Below are 19,766 nucleotides of genomic sequence, written 5' to 3' on the forward strand. Positions count from 1 at the left end.
AATTACTTAGGGAATAACTTAGTTAACTTCAGAAAATCGATTCTCTTTTTGAAACGAAGCAAAATCCCTTCCCAACCTATCTCCTGCCTCGCTGGCACTTAAGAAAAATAGTGGCATCACAAATTGCCCCGAATGTGGCTTTAATGACACCTGAAGGCACTGAGCGTGCGCAGGACACGGCACAGCAGCATCCCGGCCCCTGGCAAAGGCTTGCTCCGATTTGCTGCCACAATGGCAATAATAAATACACAGTGACAGCAGTATCAATAACGATAACAACGCTTTCGGTTACATTATCAGCACTTGCCATGCTGCAGGAGTTAATTTATCTGCAGCTGGTCAGGCATCTTCGTGGCAGCTACTGCGCCCCGGTGTCAGGAGCCAGCCCTGTCCCAGGGATGGGGACAGCCCACCGCCGACAAAGGGGGCTCCCGCACGGCCGGGGCTTTGCTGCTGCTGCGGCAGGGTTTGGTTTTAATTAAGAAATGCACCCTGTTTCAGTTCATATGTCAAAATACGCTTTGCTTTGCCTGATAGAGACAGACAGGGTTTCTTACGTGCAGCAGTCAGTAACTCAGCCGGAGCCCGCTTTCTGCAGGTTTAATTCTGAAAAAGAATACATCTTTCCTTTAAGCCACAAAGTATGCGTGTGTATAAAAATCTAGAGGCTGGTGATGCCCCTGCAGCCGGGCAGGGCTGTGATGGTGCCACGGCCGCCGGGCTCCGGGCAGGGGCTGCTCAGCGCCGTGTCGGAGCAGCCGGAGCAAAGCTCTCGCCTGCGGCACCGTAACCCGTCCCGGGGGCAACCGTGAGTGAAGGTCTCGGCGTGGCTTTCATGATCAGAGTCTCTAATGATCTGCTTAAAAGCGCTGCTCTGCATGCATCAATCCCGGCAGTCAGCCCATCGGTTTCCCCTCTGAGCACCCCTCCTTGGCCGGATGAGAACCCTCGGTCCCAGGCCAGGGTCCCCCCGCGCCCCTCCGGCGGAGCTGCAGGGCCAGGGGGCTCCGGCTGAGCACCCCCACCTCCCTCGCAAGACAGCCAGAGTAATGATCGGTAGGGATTTCATTTCAGATCTTTGTCAAGGACAGGCAGAGCTCCGGGGTGCGTTACTATATTAAAGCAAACCCCGCATTTGCTCAGCGCTGTTTTTGCAGGGCGAGCCCCTGGTGAAAGTGGCTGCGAGAGGGAGCTGGGCAGGAGCCCTGGCGAGACCGGCAGCCCCACGCCAGCTGAGTTAAAATGCAGCTTATTCCATATTTTACACTGCCAGTCCTTTCACTACATTGTTTTCAAATATTTCCCCCTAAGATCAGAACTCTACACTTCCTCAACTGTTTCTAATACATGCAGTCAGCAACTATGGCAATTAAGAGGCCTAATTAGCATCTGAATCGGCCTGCTCACACAACCTCCCTTTGCAGTAGTAGGACATAAACCGTAACGGAGATGAAGAACCTGCACACAGTCTGCAGCCCCGCGCAGCCGGGACCTGCTGGGGGCAGACAGCCCTCGCTGGGGCTGTTTGAGGGGCTCCGGGAGGGATTTCGCTCTGGCAGAGCTCCCACGCCGGGTTTCCCGCAGAGACCTGCCCGTTATTCCCGGGAAGGATCGGGACATGCCCCGCAACTGGCCACGCTCCAGCTTTGGGCAGGAGACCCAGGGCAAGGCTGTTCAAAGAAAGGCACTCCAGGCACCAGATGTTTCCCTTCTGCAGAGAGTAAATGATTGCTCTGCTGGTCCCAGATTACCTGCGGCTGCCTAATGAGCCCCCCCCCAGGGACTCCGTGAGAATCCATCACTTTTGTCAGAAGGTTAAATAAGATTTCAATTAAGTGATACACCAAACTGTAAAACCAGCTGCTTTGAAACCGCCTCTGTTCAGATGAGCTCTGCTCCGGCGAGAGAAGGCAGCTCAGTGTTGAAAGCCAAACCTCCGGCCGCACACATACACTTTGGCATTTAAAGAGCGAAGTGGGCTCCCCGCTGCCAGCCCGCGCCGTCCCCTGGCTGTCCCGCCGCGTCCCGCCAAGCAGCTCGTAGGGGACGGGCGCACGCTGACACCCAGCAGGCAAACGCCCAGAGCAAGCCCAGCCGGGAGAGGAGCTCCCCAAGGAGGTCTCACAGCTAGCTCTGAACTTGGCATTTCCCTGGGAGAGGGGTCTCGCCCCAACTGCCCCGGGGTGCCCCAGCTGCCCCTGGGGAGAGGGTGTCACCCCACCGCAGCAGCTTTTGGGGGAGATGGCTTTCTGAGAGGCTCGCCCTGCCGGTGCCCAGGCTCAGGGGGCTGCACAGGCACCTCACGCCCACCCCGCAGCACCCCGTGCACCCCGCATCCCGTGCACCCTACACCCCAAGGACCCTGCACCCCGCCAGCCACCGCTGCCCGGCCAAGCCCCCCCACGCAAACCAGGGCAGCACCGCAAAGGGCAGCAGAGCAGGGCAGGGCCTGCAGGGCACTGCTCCCCCAGACCCCTTGCAGCCAGGGAGCCCCGAGCCCAGGCACCCCACGCAGCCGCGGGAGAGGTCGGGACTGCCGTGAAACACCCGTGAGACGCGGCACGCGGTTTTCCAGCTGCCTGCAGCAGGGTCAGCGCGACCTACTCAGCCAAGTAACTTGCTTGCCAAACTGGACGCTTTTATTGTTGTTTTTTCTTATTGATCTCCCAGCCATTATAGAATCATACACCATCTGCACGCAGCCCGCGGCCGGCGGCCCAGCCATCAACCCAGCTTCTCCTTCAGTACCGCCAGGTCAAGTGTTGCCTCCTTGGTTGTGCCCAGACAGTGATTTGTGACTGTGGATTAATTTTAGGGAATTCATTCGTTTTCTTGCAATGTTAGAGGTTAGTTAAACGCTGGCTAACTGCTACCAGTCATTGGAGGAATTCAGCTCCTGAGTCCCTTCACGGCCTGAATGCACCAAAGGAAGAAAAAAAGGAAAGAAAGAAGGAAAGAAAGAAGCCCTTTCAAGACCACAGAAAATTGCAAAAGATGTTTCTTCCAACCTGACATGACAAAATTGAATTCCAAGCTATTTAATGCATGCACGAAACGCCATAGAGAAACCCAGCCCAAGCACTCCATCCACCACGACAGGGAAAGGGGTTTCGTAACACGAGCACTCGCTACGGCACCGTCTCAGTGCCTCAAACTCCAGACTTCCAGGCAATTTCGCTTAAATGTAACTACCGGATTAAGGATTCTCACAGACAGGGCTATCGCCAGCATTTCCATGGGACATACAGCTAAGGTAACACTGCGGTTATGAGCAACATTAACGATGGAGACCTCGGGAAGCCACTGTCCCGGGTGGTGATGGGAGCCCCCTGCTCAGTCTGCAGGGCCACCACGGCCAGGGTCACAGCACAGCCCCTGTCCCCTCCCCGCCAGGGAGGGCGGGCCGCAGGGGTCCCGGTCCCACCCTGGGCACAGTGGCCTGGCCGGTGGCATATCGGGAGTGAAAAACCAGCCCCGTGGTAGGGGCACGGGGAGCCATCTGGGTTAGTCCTTAAAAACAGGATTTCACAGGTTACACCGTCACGAGGATGATGTCATGCAGCCTGACAAAACGCCCCTGCCCGCCTCAGACCGGCGTGGTTCGTCTGTTGGCCGGGTTGTTGTGCAAAGACTCCTTGAACTCTTTGGGGATGGAGTTATGGACCTGTAAAAAACCGTGGTCCCGCTCCGAGTTGAGCAGCGTCCCCATGGTGACCTTGGAGGGATCCCTGGAGAGGGTGAACATGGAGATGTCGGTGGAGGGGATGGTGCTGAACACCTTGCTGACGGGCGACATGTCCCGGGACCGGGGCTCGGTGGAGCGGGAGCTGGACCGCCGGCGGAAGCGGTACCTGTAGGGCGGGAGGCGGGTGAAGGCCGACTTCTTCAGCAGCTCCGAGTGGGACTTGGCGCGGATCTGGCGGTGCTTCTCGATGTACATGTGTACGGCGATCACCCCCACCATCTCGGCGATGATGAAGGACAGGGCTCCGAAGTAGAAGGACCAGCCGTAGGAGTAGCTCTTCTTGGAGTCGCTCTGCCCTGGGTCCCCCGCGTTGGCCGAGATGTAGACTATAATCCCGATGATGTTGCTGAGACCTTTGGGGAGGATGAGAGGGAGAGGTGCCTGCTTGAGTGGCAGGAGAGGGACAGCAGACAGCAGCACCCTGATCCCCTCCCGGCAGCGGAGGGTCACAGGCTGGAGGAGTCTGGCCCTTCTCCTGCCCACCAGGACCCATGGGGTGCCTGGCAGGCGGGGAGGGTGCCGGGGGCCACAGCCACATCCCCACGGGGCACCAACCCACCTGCAGCACACCAGGGCCAAAACCCCTCACAGCCCTCTGCTGCTGCCCCCGGTATGCATCTGTATTCACGTGCAGCCAGTAATTAATATATGTTTTTGTATACTGAAGGAGCAGGAGGCACAACCACGGTTTTGTTTAGAAAAGGGATGTTTCAAGAGCTGGTTTTGCTTTGCAGAACTGCTCACCAAGCAATGGGCTGCAGGAGCCCAGCCGGTGCCGGAGCTGTGGCCGGAGCAGAGCCAAGCCACGGTGCACGGACGGGCTCCAGCACGAACCCTGCTTGCTGTGGCCTGGGAGCGCAGGGGAGCAGGAATGGCTCTGGTTTTTTTTCATTTCTGATGGAGCCCAGAGGCTTTATTTGAGCTCTGGGCAGTTTTTGCACTGCCAGCAGTGCCGCGGGGCTGTGCCGCAGGGCTGGGGAGCGGCTGATGTATTCCTGGATTTACTTAATGAATCGATTATGTTCTTTCTGTTGTTTTCTCATCTGCATCAGCAGCTCCTGCCAGCTGAAGGAGGGAGGGTAATTTGTCTCTTTGTGGGGAGAAGAAAAACACAAAATAGAGCAGTTCCTTGAGACAAAGACATTGTCATACGATAATCAGTGGAAGCGTTGGGGAACAGCGCACAGAGAAATGAGTAATCCAGAAGGAGCTCTGGCCTCTCAAGAGTGGTTTTCCTCGTGGGACTGCGGCAGCCCCTCTGCCTGCTGCCCGGTCCCTGGTGCTGCTGGCACAGCGCCTGCCCTTGCCTGGCCCTACGTCCCGCTGCTCGGCGATGATGGAGGGCAGAGCCTCCCCAAAACCGGCCCCGGGGCCAGGTGCTCCCCCAGCGGGATGGCTACGCTGCGGGAGTCCGCACAGACTGCTCGGGCGGAGCAGGGTGAATGCTTAAAGCATGGTCTAGCACGGTGACCGCCTGCCAGAAACCTCTGCTGTTTTTTCCCTGCCATGAGGATTTTTCCCCAAGGATGGGACAGCTCACACACCCCAGAACCCCGCTGTGGTGACAGCCTGGGAGGACCTACAACCTGCCTCCGTCTCCCCCGTGCCCTCCCACACCAGGAGAGCCACCCCGCTCCAACCCCGCAGCGCAGCTCCTACCTGCAGAGACGAAGAAGATGCCGGCGCTGAGGATGACGTTGTGTTTGCTCTTGTAGAACTCGCTGGCCGCCACGCACAAGCCCCCAAAGAACAGCAGACCCACGCTAAGGATGGGGAAGATGCTGGATGCTCTCACTGCACCTGTGGGACAGGCAGAGGGGCAGGGTCAGCTCCCAGCATCGCTCCTGCAGCGGGGGCGGCCAGCATCTCCCGCACCCACACCAGCACCCAGACGGGATAGTTGCAATGCCACGCTGGGTTGCTGCCACAAGGGATGGCGGGGAGACCCAGCACCGGTGCCCCCTGTGCAACCCCTGCTTGTCCCCGAGCTGCTCCGCTCCGAGCTTGCTCTGGAGCCCAGCATCAGCTCTGCAAACCCTGTGATTCAGGCCTCTCATCACAAAAATAGTTTAAACCCTGAATTTCTGTTTCCTCCGAGGCTATTTCAAGGAATTATTTCTTCCAGTCTTGTCACACAGTCAGCACTAGCAATCTACCTTCCCATTACCAAACATACCACCCACGGGTTTAGGCTACGGATGTGAATCTGGAGCCTAGGGATTGCAGAAACCCCCCCAGATCTCACCAGGTTGGCGAGGAACAGTGCTGCCAACCACAGGGGTCAGGAACCTGTCCCTTGGGTCCCCAAACTGCTTTGAAAGTCAAGGATTTAACAACTAACACACCTAAAGTTCAACAGAAAAGATGTTGGCTGACGTAGGGGAGGAACATTATCAAAATGAACACAAAGCCCAAGACCCCGAGCCCACCGTGTGTGATGCCGTGCCCCTGGCACTGGGCTCCACCCCCAAGGGGATTAGCTCCGGCAGGGAGTCAGGATGCTCAGGAGTTGCTGGCCAAGAGCTACACAAAGAAGGGCCCTTTCTACATGGCCTGCCAGAAGTTCAGCTTCCAAAATGAAAGTAAAGAGTAATTAATGCACCAAATCACTACCTGCTGCACTGAAAATACACTGTGCCTTGGTTTGGGCTCTCATCCCTCCATTAGGGCCTTTATTAAAAGCACAGAAATACAGAGAAGCCCCATTAAAATGCCATTCTGGGGGCTTTAAAATAGGCTTTTTGTTTTAAATGTGGGAGGGGGTGGGAGAAGAACTTGAACGCTAATCTACTAAAATTGCAAACCAATTTCATTAAACGCATTCCCCTCTTAGATGGGCGAGCAGAGCTGATGGCTCCCTGCAGAGTCACAAAACGGGGAGTTCAGAGCAACGCCTGGATGAGCAGCAGCAGCGTCAGGCAGGGGCCGCTGCCCGGCCCCGGGGACGGGGGCTGAGCACAGGCGCTGGGGGTCGCATCACCCCCAGGGCTTCCTCCCAGCCCCTCAGAGCCCCGCGATGCCAACGCCGCCGAGGCTGCCACGTGCTCCTGCTGCCGTATGTTCTCGCTTGTCTGGAAATCTGGGTGTTCAAATGAACCTGTTGCCGTGCAGGCTTCACGCGGGCTTGCCGATGAGCCGGGCGGCGCGTGTCCGTGTTGCTTTGCATGTCAGGGTGTGCGTCACCTGTGTCCGGTGTCCCAGCGCTCGCTCGCGCACGTGTTTGCAAAGCGCTCAGGGGATGGGGCCTCACCCCAGCATCGTGTCCCCCCCACGTAAAAACCCTGCGGGCCCTGCCCGGAGGCTCGGCTGGCCCCCAGCGGCAGGAGGGCCCCTCTGTTCCCAGGAGAGCTGCCAGCTCTATTTTCACTCCATCTCCCTGCACTCGGCTGCTGCTGGCAGGGCGTGCGGCTGACGCTCATCACGCTCTCCCAGGGAGCCCCAGCAAATCCAGCCTGGCTGCAGAGACTCGAGGAGCAGGGAGACTGGCACGAACACGGCACCCCTGCAGCGTCACGCCAGGGACATGCAGGGTCCTGTTCCCCAGCCATCCTTGCACCCCAACAAGCTCAGGCTTTGTACAGCTGCTGGGACCGGCTGCGGGGACAGCAAGCGCCAGACAGATGCACCATTAACACCGCTACTGAGGCGTGACGTGGCCGTGCTCGGGTAACCTGGAGGGTCACCGCTGCTGTGCGGGGAGCCTGGGGCCCATTGCAGGGGGCGTGCTGGGTGAAGCTCAAGGTGCTGGGGGTGCGGAGGGGGGTCCCAGCGCAGAGTGGGGCAAGGGGATCCCCAGGAAGTGCGCACAGCTCTGCCACACCACAGGAAAGCAGACTCACGGAGGAGATACTCAGCCGTGTCTTGCTCGTAATCTGCATCCTCAGGGAAGTGGTCGATTTTCTTGCACACTCCTCGGAAGGTTCCTGGGGAGACACAAGCCAGGAAACCTTCAAACCCCTCTGCACTGGTGCGCAGCGCGTCCAGCAGCGCTCCCAGGCTGGCACAGCGCAGCTCGGGCTGGGGCCGTCAGTGACCCCAAACGCTGCCCTTGGACCCCGGGATGGTTTGGTCCCCAGCTGCTCCTGCATCCTCCAAGCAGTGCTGGTCCCCTCTGATGGGGCTGCACGTTTATACCTCAAACTACATCCCACCGTTATCATCGCTGCCAAGCTGGGAGGAGATGCCCGAGCTGCCCCACTCCCCCCGCAGCCCCACGGCAGCCCCGGGCAGAGCCTCTCCACGCTGCAGCTCCCGCTCCCCTCTCCGGCTGGGCAGTGCTGTGAGGACCTGCTGGCAGCTCAGCGGTGCTTGGCACGGCACTGCCTCTGCCCGGCTGCAGCTAAGCCTTCCCCTGCTCCTTGCGTGGACCCGTGGGCATGGCCAGGCTCACCCGGTCCCTGTTTTCTCCAGTGAAGGGGAGGCAAAGCAAGGCAGGAACTTTCTGGCTCCCAGCACGCACCCACCCAGGCAAACCCCTCATCGGTTTTGACAGAGAATCGATGCAGCTGTAAATAAACCCTCCCAGCTTTCAGGTCTGAGCAACACCTTATGCAGATGCACTGGGGAAAGCGCTCCATGGCTGCAGCCCAGGGCTCGTTCTGGGATGTTGAGGTCATCTGCTTTCACATCAAATTCCTGCTGGGGGAGATGACAATGGCACTGGGGTCAGAGTGGCTGCTTGAGCAGAGCCCTGGGGCTCCACAGCACCAAGAGACCACCCTGGTCCTCCCAGTTTGGCTCCTCTGCCTCGGCTGTATGAAAGCTTTGATTTACTGCTGACCTACAAACACAGGGCACAGGCTGCTGCACAGACGAGGCTCCTCAGCGTGTTTGCCAAAGGAACATCTGGGCCACAGCTTCGCTTCTGAGATGTGAGGGTTGTTTTTTTTTTGGGAGGTACAGATTAGTTCATTTAAATGCCTACAAAAAGTTTCTAGCCTGCTTAACCTTTCCTGCCACTTCTCAGCCCTGCTTTGTGCCTGGGGCACAGGCCCGAGGAGGCAGAGAGTCACCGAGGCGACCCGTCCATACCCCATTCCCAGCAGCGCACACGCACACCCACGCACGACGGCGGACCAGCACCCAGTGCCGAGGGTGGGCACCGCAGCTGAGCGTGGCACGGGCAGGATTGCCACCCGCCCCGCAGCACGGCCCCACCGGGAGCTCTGCGCACCCCGCTCCCACTCGTGGGTCCCCACAGCACGACTCGGGAGTGGGGGCGAGCGCAGCCCCACTGCGGCGGGCACCGGCAACACCGCCTGGAAGGCCTGGGGAAGGAGGCAGATGCTTTGGCATCTGCTGGCCTCCCACTTAGCATGTGGGGAAAAAAAGGCTCTTTCTGTGCCTTTTTTCCCTCCTGCCTCTGAAGCAAAACAAACGCATTTCGCCTTTAAACGCCTGCCTGTTTGCTTTGGCTTTCTCCTCGCTGCGCTTTCGGGCTGAGCTCTCTCCTGTGCCAAAGCTGTGCGACTGTGCCACGAGAGGAAAAAGCCAAGGACGAGTCAGGCTCAGGCAGGTGCTGTACTGGGGACTCAGTTACACGCTGCAAGACGTGGATGCGGGGCGAGAACCAGGCAGCACAGCTGTGTCCACGGAGTGGGAGAGCCTTATGATCCCAACCTGTTTATGGGACAGCCTGGGGGAGGGACTGGCTGGGAACGGGCTTGTTACCTCTTCTGCTCATCCATCCGCCAGCCCCGGCAGTCTGGTCTGTGTGCTACTGATGGACAGGCAGAAAGAAATAAAAGGCGTTAAAAAATAATAAAAAAATACTGGCTAAGGCCAGTTGCGCTTATGGATTTGTTGTGATGGATGCAGCCCGTCACCCCCTGTGGACGCTGCGAGCCTGCTCCCCGTGGCAGCCCGCCAAGACACCAAGCGCCGCACTCGATATCTGCTGGGGGCAGCTCAGAGCTCGGCTCGTGCCACGGTGCTGGATGGGAACACGGCTCCTCAGGGCCCGGGGCGGCCGCTTCTGTCTGCAGGATTCACAGAGCACCTTGCTTTGGTCTTCTCCAAAGCAAGCAGCGAACGCTAACGCAAGAGTATGCACGATGCTGCTTCTGCAGTGCCGACAGATGCTGGCCTTGGTGTTATAAATGGGGAAACTGAGGCACGGAGTGTGACTTCTCTGGAACGGCAAGGGGCAGGGCGGGGTGGGAGGAATTCCCGCAGCCCCTCATGACACCGGTGTTGGAGGACATGGTCAGGCCACGCTGGCTCCGTTTGCCCACCCACGGGACCAGAAAGGACGTGCCACCATGGGACAGGGCTCAAGGCAAGAGAAGGCAACGCGCACGGTGTCCTGCACAGCGGCATGCTGTCAGTCTCTGCCCCGGCTACGGGCTCGGGGGAGCCAAGCATCGTGACAGGCATCAGTTAAAACCTGGAGATGAAGCTCTGGAGGTGGCAAGCTGTCATCCAAGCGGGAGACACGGCATCTGAGGGAGAACCGCCTGCTCCCCGTTGCTTTGGGAACTGCGGGCGAAGGGGAGGCTGAGAACAGGTGCCACAAACGGGGCTGAGGAGTCACCGGGCACGGGGAGGATGGCAGCTGCACAGCACAGCCGCCCTCCTCCTCCTCCTCCTCTCAGCTTTCAGGTTTCCACCCACCTTCTCCGACCTTCTCCCCGTACGTGCCAGCAGGGCTCTGCCCCACGCACCCCAGAGCTGCTGCTGGGACGGATTTGCGCTCTCCGACTGTCAGCGGCTGCGAAGCTGCTGTCAGCCAGGGACGCCCGCGCAGCGTGCAGGACTTGGCAAGAGCTTCTCCAGAGGCACCGACTCCCGGGGTGCGCAGGAACATCTCCCTCCTGAGCAGGGGCGTGGGGCCAGCGTTCATCACCTGATTAGCGGGAGGGACCGTTCCCTTGGTGCCACGTGGGAAAGAAGTTTAGAGTCCGAGTCAGGCCATCAGCAGAGCGTGCAAACGAGAACACTAATTTTCTTGGGCTCGATCTTCTGAAGTACTTGGAGGCTCCCTGTGCCGCTGAGACCCCCACCAAAACCCAGCACTGGGCTGGGCCGGTGTCCCCCTGCCCCGAGCAGTGGCTGGACAAGCCAGGACTCCCAGGGGCCTTGCTTCTGGCATACACAGTGTCCAAGGTAAATCTGCGACCACAAGGGACGAGGGCAAGCCTTGGAGCAGGAGGCACCTGCAAGTGCAGGCGATGCCCTGTTCGGATGCCAACACCTCTGCACCTCACAGGCTGGCAGGGCCAGGGGCTCACAGGGATGCGACGCTCGTCTGTCCATCCCTCCCTCCCTCCCTCCGCTGCAGCTGGGACCCTGCGCAGCTTCGCTGCATCTGCCCACCAGCATCTGTAACCTCTCTGCTTCCCTCAGCCCTGCCTGTCGCACCCGAACGCCTCCTTTGCAACAGAGGTGGGATGGGGAGAAAAATAAAGTTTTTAAAAAATCAAGCGACTTTCTCATGGCAGGGGCAGAGCCTTGGCTCAGCGTTGCTGCTGCGGGACCCAACACCAACTCCCTCCTGCTGCGAGGGAAGCACCGAGCAGCCCCGACAGGCACGGCCGCGTGGCAGGAGTGGGAAAGCGCGGCGGCATCGCTAACATTCACGGATTGCTCTGACACTGCGGCAGGCGCAGGGCATGCTGTCCCTGCAGGCAGCACGGCTCCGGCTGCCCGGTGCCGGGGGGATGAGGACGACCCACACGTGCCCTAGCAGGGCTGGGGGCTGCATGTTCAGAGGCAGCAAAGCTGGGGCTCGCCAAGCTCCTCGCTCGCTCGCTGGCCCTTCACCCTGCACCTTGCAAGTGGTTTAGCAAAATCTGCCACCCCCAAGGCAAAGGGAGCCCCAGGCTGAGCAGGGACAGGCAGGGCAGCACCTCCGGCCCTGCTACGCGAGCGGGCAGGAGGGGCAGCCCCGCTGCCTGGCTCCACCGCATCTATTTCATGCTCTGACATTTATTTTGGCTCCTTTGCTCCCTCTGTTCATTAACCGATGCTCGTTGCCATGGCGACCGCTGAGTCACCTGACACACAACTTCCCAGCCTCCAAACAAATACCACAACAAGGCTTAAATCACAAAAAGCCCCCGTGACCCCCAAAACGCTCCCTGAACGTGGAGCCGTGGCCCAGGGAGGTGCAGCTGGAAAGGGCTCCAGGGAAGGATGGGGCGGCCGCTCCTGGCCCTGGCTGGGGGCTCGTCACCCCCCCGAGCAGCCGGGCTGCACACACTGTGCCCCATGGCACATCCTGAGCCACCGCATCCCTGTCCCCGGGGGATGGGGGATGCAGCGCCAGCCTTTCCTCCCTTGGCTTGGTAGCTGAGCCCTGGTCAAGGCAACATTACAATATATAAAGGAAGCTGTTTTTTTCTGAATCCTAAACCTCTGGAGCCTCCTTCCCCTGCCCATGCTTCCTTAGCAGGGACCCGAGGCAGAGGTGATGCTGATGGCCTGCTCCATGCCACCTCCAACCCCCTGACAGGACTGCGGCCACGGCTGCGAGCTCAGGCACCAGATATGGGGCTGGCTGCGTGCAGAAACCAGCTAGGGGGACTGGCCAGCGCAGGACTCACCAGGACACGGTCCTGGCCCGGCTACAGGCTCAGCCGCTTGCTCCGGGCACTCACGGCCTCAGCCCCACTAACCCCTCGCCTGGGCAGCGCCATGCCCCTTGCCAGCATCCAGCTGCGAGCCCTTGACCTGGGCACGGCTCCCAGCACAGCTCGTGCTGTATGGGTGGGATGGGATGGTTGGAGCCCCGCTGCCTCCCCCCGCAGCCACCGTTCCCTTTGGTGCCGGTGGTGGGGCTCCTCTCCCTTCGCACGAGGAAGGGGAGAGCTCCCACCAGCGAGAAGCACGCCGGGCTGCTGGGGGCTGCTGGTTTTGGCACGTCCCAGCCTGCTCGCGAGTGATTTCCCCAGCTGATGCCCATGCGATGCGACTCCGCGCTGCGTGCATGAGTCATACCACCTTGGGTTTAATTCATCCGCTGGCCGGGAGAGTGCCGGCAAAGGCAGCGTGCTGCTGTGGTTATTCATTCCCCGCTCAGCTGTCTCTGTAGTAGATCTGGCTAATTTTCTCTCCCTATTAGTGTGAATCCTGATTAGCCAACTTAGCTCATTGCTGCGCCTCCCTGCCCAGAGTCTGGCAGCAGCTAGCTCTGCTCACGGCAGCTCGTGCAGCCCCGCTCCGGAGCCTCCTCACTGAAAGCAGGGCTGTGTCAGGGAGCCCCGGTCGGCTGGCACTGCCTCCCCTTGCCCACCCCAGCTCAGGACAGCTTCTCCCTTCACCTTTTTCTGTACCGAGGAACAAGACCTGCCCGAGAACGCATGGGGTACCTCCAGCACTCATGGCTGTCAGCGAGCCCAGCCTCCCCAAGCGAGCATGTGCTCTGGGGACCCCAGATGCACAAACAGGCACCAGCAAGGAGCCACAGAAACCACGGTCTGAAGCAGCCGGACAAGTGCCAGATGCAAAGCCTGCAAGATAATCCTTTGTCACGTTACACGGCCTTCCCGCCTCACTGTCCTCCCCTACTCCCCAGAGGAGCATCCGCAGCTGCACAAGCCGCCGCCACCTCGGTGCTCTCCCACGGCCGCCGCCAGCTCCAGGAGCAGGAGCTCTGGGGGCAGCGGCAGAGCAGCACGGACCCACCAGCAGTGGGAAAACGCCGCTGCCGGGCATGTTGAAATCTGATAAGTCAGCAACAGAGCAATACCATCAACTGGCGTACGCGCCCGGGCGAGCCTGACCGAGCAGGCGGGAAGCAGGAGCGCTGGGGGATGAGCCATGCCCGCTGCGGACGAGGCGCTCGCAGCAGCGCGGGGCCAGGACAAGCGTGTCCTTCAAACGCTCGGCTGCGCAGCACAGCACCGCGCTCCCTCAACAGGCTGGATTAAAAACATCGTGCAGTGAGCACCGAGCAGCTCCCGGCCCCTCCTGCAGCCCAGGCACTTCCAAACTATGTGGAGGAGCCCAGCTGGGGGACAAACATCCCTCATCTCCGTGTTGGGTCATGATGGAGCATTGCTACTCCTCACAGCCACGTCCCTCTCCCCAGCTGCAAGAACGGACCCCAGTACTGGATGCTTGAACCTTAGGGCCACGGCTCAGGGAATGATCTGAGCCCCAGAGGAAGCCTCTCCCCGGCCCCCCTGCTTTGGGGGTGCTGGGGGCACCCTGCCATGGCAGGGCCAGCGCCACCGGTTAGGTGTGACCTCTCCCGAGCCACCTGCACCATGCTCTGCTTCGCAGCCAACGCAAAGCCCTTGGCCGGCAGCAGAGCAGCAACCCTCCATGCTCTGCACCGGTCTCTGCCAGCTTCGGTTCGAGCTCTCGATTTAACGGTCCCACGTTAACCCAGGGACCACCCTCTGGCAAGCAGCCGGCCCGGGGGCACCCCAAGCATCCCCAGGCACCGCAGGGATTTCACAACCTCTCCAGCTGGCAAATCTTCCAGGGCATTTTCCATGCGTAAGCATGTGGCAATGCGACCATCGACCGTGCAGTGTCGGCAGGGTGTCCCTGCCCAATAGCTCCAGGCTCACTGCAGCGAGCCCTGCCTTTTAGGTAGCATCAGATTTAATTTGGAAGAGATGAACTCATATAACACATTTTTGTACTTGCTGGTTTTGTCAAGGCATCCCTTCCCCTCCTGCAGGGCTGTTTTTCATCCCGCGCTCCGCGTGATTCTTCGATCCCTCTCATCCCCACCAGATCAGAGCATCCTCGAGCTGCACGTTAAGTAACGTGACTAACGCCTGCCTCCCGCGAGTCCCCCCTTCTCCCCCAGACAAGGGCTGCCTTACACAGGGTAACGTTTCGTTTCAGCAGGGTTTTGTCGCTGCTGCTTTAGTTCATTTGTATTTCGATGTACGCACTCTCTGCACTGCATTTATTGGAGAATGCAAAGGCAATTAATTGATTTGATCTCAGGTCTTTTTCCTCTCAAAGCCTTTTTCCCCAGGGAGGGCTGTGGGGGGCGGGGAAGGGGTTGCGAGGGAAGTACGACGCTCCTGACAGTGGAAATACGGCTAAGAATATCGATCCTAACCCAGAGAGCCAGAAGACTAAAGAGCTCTAGTTATGGTTTTAAAATCTCATTACTTTTCATCCAGTGGAACAGTTTTCCAGGGACTATTCTGGTTGTCACCGCTCAGCGTGCAAACTAAGACTCTGGCTGGTGAAGATGAGCTAACACTGTTCTTAAATGAGAAGAATATTCCTCTCTCCCCTCACAGCAGTTGGCTCAGCCAGGAGAAGAGGAATCCTGGGCCAAGGTCACATTTCAGCCCTCAGCTCTCTGCACCTCCTGATAAATTCAAGTGAGTTATCTGCTAAGTTGTGGTTTACAGTAAGGGCCTTCCTAAAGATACCTCGTCACGCCAAATCCATTTGGAGGAAGTGGTGGGGTCATTATGGTTTAAGTTCTCTGAAAATTAATATTCCTTGGAGAAACAGAGGTCCAAGCTTAGCTGGCAAGTGCTGAGGTACGAGCCTGCGGCACATCCTCGGAGATGCTCAGGCTCTGCACTCCCTGAGTAACAAGAGCAAGATACCTAAATATCTCCAAGGAATTAAAACTTCAGGGCTCATCTTTTTTTACCTCCCACCCACCTCCCAGATGCTTGGAGAGATGGAAAGAAATTCATCTTTACTCCTCCCCTTTCCCAGCTTCATGCTGAGTGAGGGATCCTGAGGCTCTTTGCATAAGGTCCCCGGTGTGAGCTTGAAAAGCTCTGGGGTTTCAGAGGGGTCCCCATCACGCAGCGGCCGCCGCGCAGGGAGCGCCGGCACCGAGCAGCTCCCGCACGGCAGCAGCTGTCCCGGGGCCCCGGGAAGGGCTGCTGGGTCCCGGCCAGCGCCAGGGAACTGTACAGCCAGTTCCTGTATATAGGAACGATTCCAACTGTACAGCCCAGTTTCAAAGACAACAGAAGCAGCTTAGAAAAGCAGCAGGGAAGGCGGGTGGGACGGCTATGGACATCCCAGACCCACGGCTCAGAGCGACCCAGCTGGGAGAGCTGCTCGAGCCAAGGATGCTGCCCAACGCAGCCACCTTGGGAAGGGGTCTGCTCTCCTCCCAAAGCCGGGGAGACCTTGGGGCGTCAGGCAAACGCCAGTCCTCACCACCAAATTGGTGTCGTGACTCCTCAGCCCACAGGCCGCACCGCTTTACACATCCATCTGTTTGCTTAAACTCCGCCAGAGCTGCTGAATTAAGGTAAAACCTGTGCCTTGGTTTAAAAAAAGCCCCTTGCTCCATCTTACTCTGTAGCCAGCAGCTCTCTCCTTGCTGGGATGGGTGCTGGGCTCCCCCCCGCCAGCCAGTGGGATGAATCCTCCTCCCCAGGGCAGATCCCCCCCTAGCACATCCCCATCGCCCCAGCAGCCCCGCACCAGCTTCCCACTGGGGTATCGGCGTAATCTGGCTCCATCACCACTTCACACTCTCTCCCCCTCTCTGCGGTGGCGGTTTGTGTCTGAGCAGAGTCACCTACACAGATATGCCTTTTCTGAAGGATTTTTCCCCCCACCCCCATTATAAAAAAAAAAAAACAACCCAGTGGAAAAAACCCTAAGTCAAATGAAACGAGCGCAATGGGGAGGAGGCGGCAGAGGTGGGCTCTGCGGTACCAGCTGGACGCCGAGGCCGGCGCAAACCCGCGTTTGAACGCACGCGCAGCAGCGCGAGAACCGAGCCCCCCACCCCGCGCACCCCCCAGCTCCGCGCTGCCCGCGATGGGCGTCCCCATGGGGGACGCGCCAGGGCGGCCGTGGGCACGGCCCAGGCACTCGCACCCACGGGTGGGCCCGGAGCTTCTGCCAGTTTTAGCCTGCGAGGTGCCGGCGATCGGCGCATGTCACAGAGACTTGCACTGCTAAAAGGGAAAAATAAAAAAATAAAGAAAAAAATCTACATTTTGACAGTGACTCATCATCTCCCATTCTGGAATCTGTGGGGTTGTTGCAACCTACACAAGGCAGTTCAGAAAAGCAAAACAATTCTGAATAATAGAAGGGGAAAAAAGTTGGAAAATGATGGGTAATTTCTAGCGCTCTGCTTCAAGGGTTTAGCTTTGTTTTTCTCATTATAAAAAGCAATCAGGTAATGCACTGGAGCTGCCTTCCAGGGTCTCCCCCCGCGCTCCCCCAGCTTTCCTTCCTCCCTCCATCCTTCCACATCGGTGGAGCTCACGGCAGGGAAACGCCCCGCTGCAAACCCGGCTCCCGGGAAGACGCCGAGCTTCCCTGGCCGGGAGGTGGTAGGAGGGTGCAGGGGGCTGCGGCGAGCACGGGGGCTGAGGGGGCCCAACGCACTGCCGTGCCCTCTGTGGCACACTGACGGCGATGGGCAGCCGGCCGCCAACGCCGGGAGCCCTCGGGTTGGGCTGGGGAGGAGAGCGCGCATCAGCATGCCTAAGGAAGTTATTGCATATTTTATCTTTAACAGTGAATAAACATTGATTTTTATTTTAAAATGTAATTGACGTTCCTATGATAGCAAAAGGAGCGCTGGAGCAGCCCGAATCACCGTAAATAAGCCATATGCTAGCAATTAATTAGCTTCACTGATTGAATTTATCCGTTTAAACTAATACAATGCTAACAATTAATAAAAATAATAATCTTTTGTTTGTTTGCCTACTCAGAGAAATTGATGGTAAGAGATGGGGCAGGAGAGGGAACCCCGGCCGGGCATCCCTGTGCCCAAGGCGCCGGGACGTCCCTCTGCGCAGACACGCTGTCGGGGCAGGATCCCGCTCTCCTTGTTTAATGAGCAGTTTAGATTCACTTGGCTTAACTGATGAGCTTCTGGGGAGGGTTTGGTTTGCCTTCCAGCCTCGCCTAACAGCAACAGGGGCAGCCAGCTCAGCCCCGGGAGATTCCTGGATCACAAAGCTTTTTACTAACAGGACTTGGGGAAAGGTCTGTGCCGCAGCCTGGTACACACAGGTCCGTGCCCTTTCGGGGAAGGAGGGCTTGGGTTAATCCCCTTCCCATCGCTGCTGAGAACCGGTGCACCCAGAATCCCTCTGCGGGCATCTCTCCATGTTTCCCCAGGGGAGTGTTTTCCTCCCTGTGCGCATCCTTCTGTCCTTGTCCACAAGGACGCCCCCAGTGAAACTCTGCGGCCTCGCCCCGGGGAGAGCAGCGGGGATCCGCTCCCGCGCCACAGCCTTCCCAAACCTCACTTTTCCTGCCGGCTCCGCAGAGCCCTGCCCCACAGAGAGGTCTGGCAACTGCCACCACAGGAAGAAATTCCCCCCATCTCCCCACCCTGAGCCGCAGCCGCCTGCCAGACACCCACCCAACGGCAGCTGGGGACGTGTTGGAGAGGAAAGACTTTTATTATTGCTTTTTATGCCTTCAGCAAGCTGTCCTTCACTATCATTTCTGCCTGCCTTATAATGGCTCCTCATTTAACTTGTCAAAATTCATGCCCTTTTCTGTTTCTCTTATTTGGACACAACTTTCATGCATCAAATAATGTCTTTCTCTCTCCTTTACTCTTTCACTATAATGGTGTTTTGGTCTTCTTCATTGCTGGCATACCTCTAGCCTGGCTCCATTGCATCTGCAGCCATTGTACCTCATCAGCCCACTCTGGTCACTGAAGAACCTCATGGACGTGGGACACAGGACTAAGCCAAGACCTGCTCCCCTTGCCAGGCTGCCGATCAGCTCCTCCAGAAAGCATCATCCACGGTGTCTATAGCTTCCATTTCTGCATCACACCTCTGCAGTCTGGGGAACAACCGCCGTCTCCCACGAGCACGGTCCTTCTCCAGCCTCCGCAGCCTCTCCAGCACGGCGCGGTGCCTGGTGTCAGCAAACCTTCTGCGGGCACTCACAGAGCTGCGCTTCTGCTGCACTGGGCAGCGGCTCCCGAATGCGCCCCGAGAAGGCTGGAGCTCACCGCTCCCGCCGCGACGGGCTCCCCGGCAGCGGTCCCCAATGCGGAGGCATTAAACCAGCCGGAAAAGAGGAAGGAGGAACCAGGGAACAACCGAGCCCTTCCTCGGCACAACATCAAGGTGGTGAGAACAAAACCCACCAAGAAAGCAAAAGGCAGCCCTGCAGTTGCCTGCGGATCCCGGCCGTGCGCTGGGCTAATGAACAGAAGGATCCGAACAACCCTCGGTCGCTGGAGTTTGACCCATGCGGCATTTCTGAGCCCTACAGAGACCTGTAAGGCCAGAATGCTGAAAACCGATGATAAAACCTGCCCAGAAGGGACCAGGTGGGGAAAACAAGAGTGTAAAAACCTGGGATCCTCTGTCTGAATTACTTGTTTAACCAGAGATGATCCATAGATACGGGGTGCCCTGGTGTCTGCTTCAAACCCTGAGCTGTGCCAGAGGCCAGATCATACCAGAGGCTGCCTAAGCACCTACTTAGTATAAGCAGGAGAGAAAGCTGCATTATGATGGGAAGCTGGAGGTTTCACTTTGCCAGTATTAAGATGTCCTCTGAATTTCTAAAAACCTATAAATGACCATTTCATAGCTCTGAAGCGTGGCATCTAGCACAGGGGATGCTATTTTAGACTCTGTGTTGACAGCTGAAGGGGAATGGATCACAGAATTAAGAACTAGTCGCCGCTCAAGCCCAAGCAATCATGACTTGATTACGCTTCTTATGGGCAAACAGAGGCAAGTCCAAGGCACCAGCATATATTCTGGGTGCTTTGAAAGGTCAATTCACAGAGCAGAAAACAATTATAAGCCGAATTAGTTAGGAGAATGGACTTAAGCATAAAAGCATGACTGTGAATTGAGAATGATTTAGGAGTGTTTTACCCCCAAACTCATAACCACGACAGGAGTTTGCATCGGTTTAAAAACTGCCTGGCTAATATGTAAACAGCTATAAAAATAAAAACTCGCCCAACAAAAAAGGAAAGGAGATATTCATAACTCTGAATATAAATCAGCAACCAGAAATTGCAGAGCACTGATAAAGGACGCAAACAAACAGAAACCCCATCCAAACATCTTTCCCCAAAGCATTAGGATGAACAACAACAGAAAGGAGCAATGCTATCGCC

The 19,766-nt window shown here is 58.0% G+C and overlaps 1 protein-coding gene across 1 annotated transcript in view; it reads right to left on the reverse strand.

Annotated features, from left to right (window-relative positions):
• Positions 1-2,623: 2,623 nt before the first annotated feature.
• CACNG3 (calcium voltage-gated channel auxiliary subunit gamma 3) overlaps positions 2,624-19,766 on the reverse strand; it is a 32,596-nt gene continuing 15,453 nt past the window's right edge. Inside the window, exons 2-4 of the mRNA XM_075104586.1 lie at positions 7,585-7,668; positions 5,405-5,545; positions 2,624-4,098 (exon numbers count right to left, since the gene is read on the reverse strand). Of these exons, the coding sequence (XP_074960687.1) occupies positions 3,587-4,098; positions 5,405-5,545; positions 7,585-7,668 (737 nt within the window). The 3' untranslated portion in view covers positions 2,624-3,586. The remainder of the gene's footprint in view (positions 4,099-5,404; positions 5,546-7,584; positions 7,669-19,766) is intronic.

Source organism: Phalacrocorax aristotelis, chromosome 10, assembly GCF_949628215.1.
Source record: "Phalacrocorax aristotelis chromosome 10, bGulAri2.1, whole genome shotgun sequence".
Taxonomy (NCBI): Eukaryota; Metazoa; Chordata; class Aves; order Suliformes; family Phalacrocoracidae; genus Phalacrocorax; species Phalacrocorax aristotelis.